Here is a 12,723-nt window from a genome sequence, read left to right on the forward strand (position 1 = left end):
TGGGTTCTAATCCCAAGTTTCTTTCCTTTTTTGACCACTTCTCACAGCATGCAACTGCAGAGCCCTATTTCCATGCTCTGTGCTAACGTATTGCAGGCTGCTGGAGTTGAATCTTTGAACCTAAGACTAGAGGGGAGTCCTCTGAGCTCTTTAAGTTTGATTACCCTGTAAGGTTAATTTCCATACTGATTTTACAGAGATGATTTTTACCTTTTTCTTTAATTAAAAGCCTTCTTTTTAAGAACCTGATTGATTTTTCCTTGTTTTAAGATCCAAGGAGTTTGGATCTTGATTCACCAGGAGTTGATGGGAGGAAGGAGGGGAATGGTTAATTTCTCCTTGTTTTAGATCCAAGGGGGTTGGATCTGTATTCACCAGGAGTTGGTGGGAGGAAGGAGGGGGGATGGTTAATTTCTCCTTGTTTTAAGATCCAAGGGGTTTGGATCTGTATTCACCAGGAGTTGGTGGGAGGAAGGAGGGGGGATGGTTAATTTCTCCTTGTTTTAAGATCCAAGGGGTTTGGATCTGTATTCACCAGGGAATTGGTGAAGGTTTTTCAAGGCTTCCCAGGGAGGGAATCCATTGGAAATGGTGGCAGCGGACCAGGGCTAAGCTGGTAGTTAAGCTTAGAAGTTTTCATGCAGGCCCCTACATTTGTACCCTAAAGTTCAAAGTGGGGATGCATCCGAAGAAGTGGGCTGTAGTCCACGAAAGCTTATGCTCTAATAAATTTGTTAGTCTCTAAGGTGCCACAAGTCCTCCTGTTCTTTTTGCGGAGTTGAATCAGCAGGCTTTCTAGCTCCAGGTCCCCAGACTTCTTACAGCCTGAACATGTCCTACTGTGTAGTCAAAGATTGTGGAGAAGGGTCATTTAAGGGTGAGTATCCAAACGTATATTTTATCAGCTTGCCTCGCCTTCCATTAGGCCTGTAGCCAAGTGTTACTAACGTAGCCACATACCAATCGCAGTGCCTGGACAATATTTAAAACAGTATTATCCAAGTGACAGAAACTGGCACCACAAACTTAGATTGGAAAATGGCAGTTTCATTATTTTCTATAGCAATACACACTTCTTGTGACAGACAGCCCAATTATTCCATCTTCCCCTTTTCTCTTGTGCATAACGTCCCCGTCACAACTTCCCTAAGAACTATGGGGCATCAGCCCAGTACAGGATCAGACTTTAAATGTAGACACACAGCACCAGTGGTCGAAAAACTCCAGATCAAGCAAAGCCTTTGATATCCTTTTCCACCCTACAATTATTCTCTACCCAGAGAAGTAAACACACTCCCCTTTTATTTTCCTGCAAATGCCCCACACCTTATCATTAGAGTTTGCCTCACTCTCTCATATCCATCCTTCCAACACTATTAAACACAGTTTGTGGCTGTGCAACTCCCGAGCTGCACTGCATAATGGGAACAGAGGGTCCTGTGGCACCTTTGAGACTAACAGAAGTATTGGGAGCATAAGCTTTTGTGGATAAGAACCTCACTTCTTCAGATGCAAGTAGCACCTCACCCTCCCTGATTGAACTAACCTCGTTATCTCCATACGGATTTATACCTGCCTCTGGAGATTTCCATTACTTGCATCTGAAGAAGTGAGGTTCTTACCCACGAAAGCTTATGCTCCCAATACTTCTGTTAGTCTCAAAGGTGCCACAGGACCCTCTGTTGCTTTTTACAGATTCAGACTAACACGGCTACCCCTCTGATACTTGCATAATGGGAGTCCTCCGTGCAAAGCTACTTCCCAGGAAAAAGGGTTAGATGTTCACTCATCTATTTTAAAAGAAGAAAATGACCATATCCCAGAAATGTAACACGTGACATGAAAACAATCAGAAATGCTTTTGAAGTTTACACGTCTGATTTTTTCCATGATCTGTAATTACTTTATTTCTTTCAGATTTACAACTGGGGTCCCACAGGCTCAGATTTTTGTCTTGTTACATGCAGGGTCTGGTCTGTTAAGGTCCCCTTTATAGTTAAGCATTTTTCTCACTGCAGTACAAGCGATGGGCCGAATCCCGTGGGGGAATGCTCCAAATCCCCATTGAAAGCATTCCCTCCATACAGAACTGGGCCCTCCAGTGCTCACCCAGACTCTCAAGGTCTGGAACAAGCTCTACCCGTTCCTATCCTTTGCCAGAACACATTTGCTATGAACACAACTGAAGGGAGCCCTGGGACAGAAAAAATACAAACTCTTATTTTAGAGAAACTGGAAAAGTCATGTGAGCTGCTCAACATGTTGGATCATCAATCAGCACCCGACCCATATTTTTAGTCTCAGACAAAACCGAGTATCTGATTCGCTGGGTTACCACGATTGCAAATCGGGTAATCGGGCATACAAATGACTAGTCACTGACTCTCTGTCTGTGTATCTAGGTTCTTGTATTGGCATCCATCAGTGTAGTACACCTCTACCTCGATAGAACGCTGTCCTTGGGAGCCAAAAATTCTTACCGCGTTATAGGTGAAACCACGTTATATCGAACTTGCTTTGATCCACCAGAGTGCGCAGCCCTGCCCCCCGGAGCGCTGCTTTACCGCGTTATAGCCAAATTCACGTTATATCGAGGTAGTGGTGTATCTAAGAGCAGCTGATAGTACATTTCAGAAACGTGTCCTGGATGAGCAATATGCCCTTGCTAGTGAATTACTGTGTTGTGAATCAATATATTACAAATTTACATAGGATTGGAAGGGACCTCCTGGGTCACCATGTCCAGGCCTGTACTTTTCCAGGCAGCCCCCTCATAGAATTCCCTTCTGAAATTTATCAAGCTCCATCTTCAAACTAGTTCGTTTGTTTGCCTGTGTTAGGGCTAATGGGAGGCTGTTCCAAAACGTCATTCCTCCGATAGCTGGGAACCATCTCATTTCCAGCCTTGATTTCGTCATGGCAAACCGTTCTCCCTTGTGCACCACTAGCTTGCCTGTTCGCCCTATGAGCTGACATTCACTGCTGACCAGAGAGAGTCAAAGTACCCAAAAAGCTGTGTTGATATGAATACATCTCATTAATTACATGCGACTGAAACAGCTAAAATGTCTTCTGGTCTCATTGTTCAAGTGTCAGAAATATAGTCCCCTCTCTAAAGCAGAGTCAACTATGCACAACTCTAGAACCAATGAAAAGACTAGCAAGGGCAGACAACCAAGTCCCATTTCCCTCTGCTCCTATAGCAAGACCCCTGTGGCCTCTGGGACGCTGCCAGTGGTGCTAGTAGAAATCATTTCTTCCTGGAACTCGACTCATGGGAGGGACATGGGGGGGGACGTGACGTGACGTGTTTATATATATATATATAAACATCAGCGTGCTTAACTACTCACTTTCCCCCAAAATATGTAGTATTCAGTCTGTTTATATGGAATAGAGGAGTTGGGTGAGGAGCCATTTCAGCATATGTATGACTTACTAAAAGACAAATTTGAAGTAGAACTGTATCCTAAACTGCTTTATGGTATTGTACCCAAACACTGCATTTCAATGGGGGATTCAACTTCCTTAATAGGAGCAGACTCCTGAAACACGTACAAGTCCACAAGAGTGGCCCATAGTCATGCAAATAATCCCACTGTCTTCAATGGGATTGATCAAATGATTAAGGGTTTACAGGATTAGGTTCCAAGTTTGTAAATTGTTCTGGATGAAACTGACAATGCCTGAGCTGTCAGATCAGAAGAAGCTTCATTTGAATAAAGGTGGGCAGATGTCTGATAAGTCTTAGCTCCGTTGCTAAGATGAGGAACATATTTTCAGCAAAGTTCTTGGCAGATTCCTGAGGCAGCTGGTTTAAGGCCGTCAGTGTCCGGCATTATAATCTTCACTTATAGTTCTCTCACCCACAAAGCTGGAAAATGAGGCATTTGTTTTCTTCGTTTTGCTGCTTCAGTGCCAGTTAACAAAATGGGAGAGCTCTTCCAGTGCTGTAAAAAAAAAAACCCAACCCCATGAGGGGAATAGCTACCAGCACTGGGAGCACTATCTACACTGCCACTTTGCAGCTCTGAAACCTGCATCTCTCAGGGGAGGGGTGTTTTTTCACACCCCTGAGTGAGGAAAGTTTCAGAGCTGTAAGTGGCAGTGTAGACAAGCCGTTAGACTAGTTTGGCTGCAGAGAAGAATTCTACGTACACTGGGGACAAGACCGGATTCCCATGAGGCTGCAGAACTGGGCCAACATCGGAATCCAAACATCCTCTGGTCAGTGCAAGCAGAGGCATTCCTCTAATGATTTGGACTTGATGTGATGCAGTATGGATGTCACGGATAATTCAGACCAATGGGGAGAAACAGAATAAAAACACTGTTTAAAGACCTTCCGTCCCCCCCATGTCTCCGCTCTTGAGGACTCCTGACCAACATAACAGCACAATACATAGGCTAACAAACTTAAACAAAGCCTTTGTTAGCCTATGTATTGTGCTGTTAAAGCCATATAAAGAATGAACATCCTCCCTAGCTGTGTTCTGCTCCTTTAAGGAGCAGAGTGCAGCCCCTCCCCCCAAGTCTTTCCGGTACCCGTACCTACTAACAATCTCTAGCCGGTACTGCGCACTGGAGGGTACCACCCTACTTGCACTCCTGGACGCTGCACTCATTTGAATAAGGGAAACAGTAACAAGCAGCCAGAAAGTGGCGTATGAAGGGTGGTGAGGTGCACATGCAGGTGAGTGCTGCATGCAGTCGCGAGGATAGAGAGTTCTTTGTAAAAGTTATGACCTCTCTCCCCAAAAACAGAGACACAAACTTTCTCACGGTTTGTCCGATTCCCTTTAACACAACTTCCCCTTGTCCGAGCCTCATGTTACTCCCCATTGAGTTCCATGGGAGCAACATGCACCTAAGGGCTTCAAGGTCCTGGTCCAAATTTGGCTTTGAAGCTTGAATACAGAGGAGCGTCTCCCTGCTTATCCTGCAAACTCAGCAAAGCATATGTCCACACATGCCGAGTAGATTTTTTACAAAACACACTACATACAGTGCACACCCACATCTCCAAGGGCAGGAGCCAGCCGTTCTTTTGCTGTTAAGTTTACACAGGAATATTTCAGCCTGACAGTTTAACTTCCAGTTTTTCAAGATGGGTTTCTGTAAATGAGAAGCCCTGACATTCCCCGATAGAATCACCTCTCTTCTACAAGGGCGTGCTTTTATTCAGGGAAATATGGGCGTAGGGTAAACAGGTCTGCCTGAAGCACAACCTTTCATTGTAGAGTTTCTATAGTTACATTTATTAGCACTGGCTGCATGGCAGACACAATCAGAGTTAAAATACAACAGTGCACACAGGATGATTTAAATTCAAGAGAAATATTTTAGCTGTTAATTATTAACTTTTATGATTTACTCTGTACAGCACAAGAGAGAATTGTTAAACTATAAAACCAGTGCCATCCCGCATAATCACCACTAAAGGTAACAACATAAGAAATGCCAAAACCTTGTAGGCAGAACGGTGAGGAATTTAAAATAGATTTGTTATATCATTTATTACTTGTTTAGGGCCAAACACAGCAAAGCATTTAAACACAAAGAAAAAGTTTTAAGTGTTTGCTTAAGTCCCATTGAAGTCACTTTCAAGCAGACTTAAGCATGTGCTTAGGTGCTTTGTTGAATCCAGGGTGATCAGATTTCTACTGCACCCCAGAGATGGCTGCATTTCAGTGGCGTATATGTCTGCTTGTAAAGTGTTTTGGAATAACAGCGCAAATGGTATTATACACTTAAGATATTATTGTTACAGTATGCATGCACGAAGGAAGCAACTTCTTAAAATAAATGAATTGTTCTTATGACACAAAATACATACTAATTTTCCATTGTTCGTTCTCTCTCTCTCTCTGTGTGTATATATATATATATATATATATATATATATATATATATATATATATATATATATATATATATAGTGTGGGCATGAGAAAGTTCAAACTTTCTCTTGCAGATTGCATATAGTTGGGCTTGGCAGAATTTGATTTTTTAAAAATAATTTTGACAGATAATATTGAGGTTTATTTTTAAAGTTATTTTTAAAGTTAAATTTTCGCAGTTGTGTAAAACTATGGGTTTTAAGCATTTTTTTGTTTATTTACATTTTCACAGTTGTGTGAAATTATGGGGTGGTCAGACAAGGGGGGTTAAACAATTATTGTTTAACGATAAATGTGGATATTCAAAAAGTTAAAGCTTTATAACCGTTAAAACACAACTTCCCAATATCACATGTCAAAATATACAAAGGAACTATCCTGGCATTAAACTCGGATAAGTACTCATGCAGCATTTTTCTTACTTTGTCTAGCTGTAAATGTGGATTATTTTCAATGGAAATATTTTTCGTTGGTTTCTGTGTGTACAGTGAAATCAACATTTACCAATCTCATCCTTCCACGCCTAGTTACAGTCAAAGTGCTGTTTGCATTTCTTATATAAAAATTCAGTATATTTCACTACAAGCAACATAAACAATCCTCCAAAAAGCTGCATAAAACCCAGAACTGCTGCTGGGAAGCAAATATGCACTGTACTTACATCTCTGCCTCTGGGAGCCGGGATGCACTTGCTGATGCCCTACTAACCAGAGGAGCTGGCAGCCCCCTCAGCACCAGGATGTCAGTACTATTCTTCTTTGTACAATGGAAAATGCACAGCTCAGCCCTGTGCTAGAAATGTGGTAAGTAGCAGAATTGTTTGGGGCTGAGCTGGCGTGTAGACAGCAGCCCAGTCAGAGTAAGTGGGCTGACAGGTTTGCAAAAGAAACAAAACCAACCTGTTGACCTCTTAAGGGCAGGGCAACCGAAGCAGAGAGGCTCGGAGTGAGATATGCTTACAGCAGCCACTTGGCCAGGCAGTACATACACATTAGCATGCTGGCACAGGGCAGGGGACGGCGGTTCAGCATGTATGCCGCTCCCTGGGATTAGGAGCAAATTCATTCTGACTCACATTGTATTGGAAATAACTGAGTCCAAAATAATATCAGATTCTGTTCTGGATTCAGTTTACTGAGACCTACAGGAAGCAGAATACAGGTACATAGTGTATAAACCCACAGGCCTCTTTAGTGTCCCAAGTCCTACCTCTCTGTCCCTCAGTTTCCCCACCTATGAAAGGGAGATAAAAACACACGCCTGCCTGCCTGCCTTCAAGGGTCTGGAAATCTTAAATCATTCATGTCAAAGAGCTTTAAGAAATCAAATACTATAGAAACAGATGGTAATATTGGGCCCAATCCCGCCACATCTATACCCGAATCACACCATACTTCACACGTAGTTCCACAGATTTCAGTGGTGCTAGTTGTGGAGTAAGGGACTGTTCAGGGTGAGTAAGAGGGGCAGAATCTGTCCCATTGTGATCATCATTCAAACAGAAAGGCTGGGGGAAAGAGCCCTGCGTATCTCAAAAACTGGTCAAACGGAAATCATCCATTTTGAATTCAAACGTGCTTACGACAAACTCAGCTGCTGGGATCAACCAGAGCCTAAATTGTCCCTTTGCACGGAAGACTACGTTTCCCGAGAACAGCAGGGAGGGGAACACAGGGCAGCACATGGTCACGGCTCTCTTTGGTAACATCCAAAGAGGTTACAAAACGGGGATTGCTTAAAAGTGCAGTTATGGGCAGGAAAGTGACCATGTGAAAATGGCACCTTATATATGCAGATATCCCTATCTCATAGAACTGGGAGGGACCTCGAAAGATCATCGAGTCCAGCCCCCTGCCTTCACTAGCAAGACCAAGTACTGATTTTTGCCCCAGATCCCTAAGTGGCCCCCTCAAGGATTGAACTCACAACCCTGGGTTTAGCAGGCCAATGCGCAAACCACTGAGCTATCCCTCCTCCCTTCTTACTCAACAGACCGGCTCCCTCACTTTTTGAGTCACAACAGCTTGTTTTATCCCCCAGGCAGCCACGGGAGAGTGAGCTAGATTCTGTTCTAGGGCTGCCTATCCTCACCACTATGATTAATAAGAAGAAGCCAGAGACGCGTGCATTCGCCAGCATTTCTTGCTGCTCTTTGCACCACTTAGCAACTCCCGAACTTCTTGTACAGAGAAGTCTCTTGTAATTAGGGACTGTTGGCAGCCCTGATTCTGGCTCACGCACCATCAACAAAATTGTTAACTAGGCACCAGCCTCAACATCCTTCTTTGACAGGTCCCAACGGCAGGTGAACCAGAGCCCCCAGCTTGCGTCTCAGAGCCGGCGTGGGGTCTGCAGAGCCGGCAGTTGGGGGTGGGGTGGGGAATAATCCAAATCATCATTTGATGTGGAAACTGCGCCTACTTGTGCTTGAGCCACTGAGACGCAATCGATAGGAGATCTCCCATCACGGTTCCTTGGAGTAAAACCACACAGTCCGGCCTCGACCCTGCTCCTATAGAAATAAATGGCAAAACTTCCTGTGACTTTAATGGGACAGGATCAGGCCCTTAAAAAAGATAAACATAAAATGCCAGAAAAGAGATGGATGGGGCAAAAAAGGGTGGGCAGGAGGCAGGGTCATAGCCTCCCTCCCCACTGCCTGGGGCAGGGGGCGGAGATAGCACACCAGGGGGGAGGAGAGTAACCAATCCCATCTGAACGGCTGGAACCGCTCATATGCCCAATGTGCACAAGGAAACTCTGGAAGAACGGTACCTGCCTGCAAAGCAAGGTCCCTGGTACTTCTGCCCCATCTAGCCCTCCATGCTCACAGCGTTGCTGGTTACAGTTCTTTTGACTAGTCAAAGTTACTGTATGCAAACCAAGCATATTCTTCTTCTTCTCTCTGATAAGGCCCCTATATTTACTTTAGCCCTCACAGCCATGAGTAACATATTTCACAATATTTGAATATAACAACAGACTAAGAGCCTTGAATCACTGAAGTGTGACACAAGGTCATTACTCTAGTATTAGTAAGTAGTTAAAAAACTATATCGAGGCACAATGCATTATTCACAGATCACGAAGAGCAGAAATAATGGTCATTTTAAATCAGGCCTCATGAATATGCAACAATATCCCAGGTTTTAATCACAAGGGGGAAAAAGAATCTTGACATAAATTTAAAGTCTGGGCATGTTAACCCTCCCTTTCCCAGCTCCAGAATTTTAATCCTAGCTTTTCCTTGGCTGAGAATTACCTAGTGTTCTTACTGCTTCTTTTAAAACCTTTTTCTTTTTAACCTCAGACTGAAATATACAAGCCTGCATCGCATCTGTTCTGCAATCTCTTTTCAGCGTCATTTCCTTCAGTTGGACTATAAAGTTATCCGCACAAAGCAGCAATTTCAGATACAATGCCAGCAAAGTGCTGAGGACAATGCAATAAACAACATTATTGGTACCAGCGTGTACCATGCAAAAACAAAAAGCAATATTCTTCAGGGTCTTGCTGGCTCTGAATTTGTATAAGAAATCACACTGAAGATTAGCTAGCTAAGTATTCCAGACCTCCTGCTAAAGGCCTCTGTCATATTGATGACCTAGGTCTAGTAAAATCATGACAAACCAGATCTTTGGATACAATAAACAGCTCACATTCGGTTCCGTGCTGCTTGGGGGGTCATGCTGGTGGGTATTTCTGAACATTCAGGTGATCCCTGAAACTTTCAGAAAACGTTTCCTGAGCTCTGTAAGTTTCGCACATTCATGCCAGAAGCACGTTTTTTGGCATTTGATGTTGTCCTCTTAAAAAATTTGTCATCCACTCAGGGAGCAGAACCAAATGTCACGTGACCAGCGACACTACAAATAGTCCAAATGCACAATTTACAAACAATCCCCCATTGTTACAGTTATTCGTACAAACCATTTCGTGCTAATACTTACACCTTGGCCCAGTCTAGTGCCGACAACTGCTGACTGCATCCACAGCTAACAGGACTGGCTCCCACATGACTCCCAATACTCATATCAGAAAAGGCAAAACCCTCGGATTTCCAGCTGTGTGACTACAACACGACCAGCGTTGGTATCACGGAGCGATTGAAGAAGCTTGGTAAATCACAGCAGTGAACGCTCGCCTTTGCTTATCAAGAATAAATGAAAAAAAAAAATTCCAGACATACCAAATGCTCCACCAGTCAAACATTGAGAACTGGGTGTGTCTCCAAGGTGCTTATTGTTAGCTCAGCATTGGGGAAGTACGTGCAGCGCAGCAGATCAGTACCCAGGAAAGGCAACTGGAGTGGGTATAGGGAAAGAATGCAGAATCCGGCCCATTATGCGGTTAATGTTGCACCCACACCTTGCACCGAGGGCACAGAAAACCCCAACTGCTGAGAAATCAGTGGAGGTAGTTTCCACTACATGGAAACAGTAAGCATGCAAAAGCAGATGCCAGGCTGTAAATCTGGTCTGTGAAGCAACTGAAGGCCTCGTGACACAACCTGACAGGATCCTGGCCAAGTTACACAGTCACGTAAAGCATTTTTTTTCAAAACCCTGGGAAATGAATTTTCCAACTGGAGGTGAGTCATCGATCCCATTAGACAGACGGATGTCTCTGGATAAAGGTCAGGCGTGGGCCTCCTTTTGGTACAATCCTTAAACAGCTGATTTATTTGGATTAACAAACTCAGTTCATCCCCCATGACACACACCCCCAACATTACACCACAACATCCTCGGATTCTGGAACACGGTCCCAGAGAACAACGAGATGCTCTTCGGCTGCACAAAGCCGATGCATTTTTTTCCCCCATTGGCCAGCAAGTTGGCACAAAATACTGATTTGCTAGGAAGCAAATTGATGGGTAAACACGTCATTGGTGAACTGGACATTTGGCCAACGCCTCTGCATGCAGCTGTGGTTCAGAGCCCACAGGTCTACTCCCAGGAGAGCCAGTGGGGACGCTGCCATTCACTTCACTCAGTGGGAGCAGGATTGGGGCCCAGCTTCGTAAGCGCTTTATATTCTTGAGCCCCAAGTTAGATCGCCCAAGAATGCGGAGAGCAAAGCAAAGACGCTGGCTTTCTGCCTGCTCCTTGCGGTCAGTGTGGACTGTATATGTCAAATCCATTTCCTGTACTTCTGTCTATGTTCAGCCATGCTCTCCTCTGAACCATTTCCTGACCATTCATCAGACCTCCGGGTCTTTTGCCCCACAGCTGCAGCTTGAAACTGGGGGCGCTCCATGCCTTACAGGGAAGGGCGCAACGTCCCGGAAGCCATCACCTGTGCAATCACATTTTAATATCAGCAGACTGGACTCTCCCAGACACGGCCAGGAGAGCCCCCTAGGTAAAACATGCTCCGAGTCCACTTCCCTCTCATGCAGGCACGGGATAAATGATGTTGCACATAGTTACGCCGAATCTAGTCTGTGCCCTGGGAGCTGATAAACATACGCACCGTATTTCTGAACCAGATGAGAACTACACGGAAAGGGACACGGAACAGGTGTTATCCATTCGTTATTGTGGGGCAGGTCTTTGACCTGTGTCATGCAGGAGGTCAGACTAGATGATCACAACAGCCCCTTCTGGCCTTGAAATCTGTGGGTCCATCTGCACTGCAATAGAAACCCCTGGCACCGAGTCTCAGGGCCGAACTGCAGGGCCGAAAACAGCTGGGGAGACGTTGAGGTTTGGGCTGCAGCCCAGGCTCTGAGACCCTTGGTGGAGTGTCAGAGCCCTGGCTCCAAGCCAAGTGCTTACACTATTTTTAGCCTTGCGGCCTGAGCCCAAGTCAGTTGGCCCAATGTGGTGCTGCGGGGTTTTTTTTCCTGTGTAGACAGACCCTCTGAATCGATTTATCTGCTCAAGTTGTAGGTAGCTCTCTGATTCGACTTCTCCTCTCTCTGAAAATTTAGGTGAAGATTTATGTAACCTACTTCCATCTATTCTACCACGGCCAATCAAACAAGCTGGAAAGAATAAAACCTGGTGCTGTATCATGATAAACCAACTAAACACTTACCAATGATTCCTGGCGATTTTTACACAATAGTTGACACAGACCCACCAAATAATGATTCCACTAATGGAGCAGCAGCAGTTTTTCATGTTGCACTGCCAAGGATGAATAGATGCGCAGCTGGTAACAGAAAGACTCCTCACTGGCTTCAATGGGAGTTCCAGATCTAGGCGCTTGCATAGCCCTTACCGCTGTATAATGAGTAACTCAGTCATTAACGGATTGTTTTCCTTACACATTCTTGTAAGGCAGGGAAGAATTATCCTCCTTTTCCAAAGGGGAAACTGAGGCATAAAGAAAATTAAGTGACATGCCGAATGTCACACAAACTCTATGGGTGAGCTGAGAATAGAACGCAGGTCTTCTGAGTCCCACTCCAGTGCATTATCCACTAGACCCTCTTTTCTACCCTGGGATCTATTGCACCCTTTTAAAGATCCCATACCCAGGGTCTAGTCACGTGCCTGTGACAGTTCATATTTCCAAATCAACTAGACACACACATGCGTGTGGGGAGAGCGAGCTAGTATCTCGTGTAACCAGAAGAGGCTGGGAAGGGTAGCAACGGCATGCCTTGGGAACTAGGAACTGGTATAACAAGTTTTGATTCAGTGGAAATTTACCAGTTAAACATTGTTTTCAGATGTTGATGATAAACTTTTGGCACAACCTTAGCTACAGTTTTTGCGAAAGCAATGCTGTTGTCAAATTCAGACTCGAAAGAAAACTGTTAGCAGGAAGTTCTAGGTACTTGTAAAATAGGAACAAAGCAAAAGAACTTGGA

General features: G+C 44.4%; 1 protein-coding gene and 1 long non-coding RNA gene across 14 annotated transcripts in view; one reads left to right on the top strand and one right to left on the bottom strand.

The window, feature by feature from the left end:
- PAQR5 (progestin and adipoQ receptor family member 5) overlaps nucleotides 1-12,503 on the bottom strand; it is a 36,400-nt gene extending 23,897 nt beyond the window's left edge. For 3 of the 13 annotated variants that reach the window (XM_024107211.3, XM_005300696.5, XM_024107208.3), the window contains exon 1: nucleotides 6,562-6,793. Coding sequence is in view for 1 of the 13 variants with exons in the window: in XM_065559137.1 (XP_065415209.1) it covers nucleotides 9,851-9,889 (39 nt within the window). In the remaining 12 variants the exon portion in view is untranslated. The other 10 variants (XM_065559139.1, XM_065559133.1, XM_024107210.3 and 7 more) reach the window with 10 other exon arrangements.
- Nucleotides 4,580-10,477, top strand: LOC103306255 (uncharacterized). The gene is made up of 2 exons (XR_509055.4): nucleotides 4,580-4,693; nucleotides 9,211-10,477. It is a non-coding gene; the product is annotated as an uncharacterized LOC103306255 (long non-coding RNA).
- Nucleotides 12,504-12,723: the final 220 nt, after the last annotated feature.

This window comes from Chrysemys picta, chromosome 10 (assembly GCF_011386835.1).
Source record: "Chrysemys picta bellii isolate R12L10 chromosome 10, ASM1138683v2, whole genome shotgun sequence".
NCBI lineage: Eukaryota > Metazoa > Chordata > Testudines > Emydidae > Chrysemys > Chrysemys picta.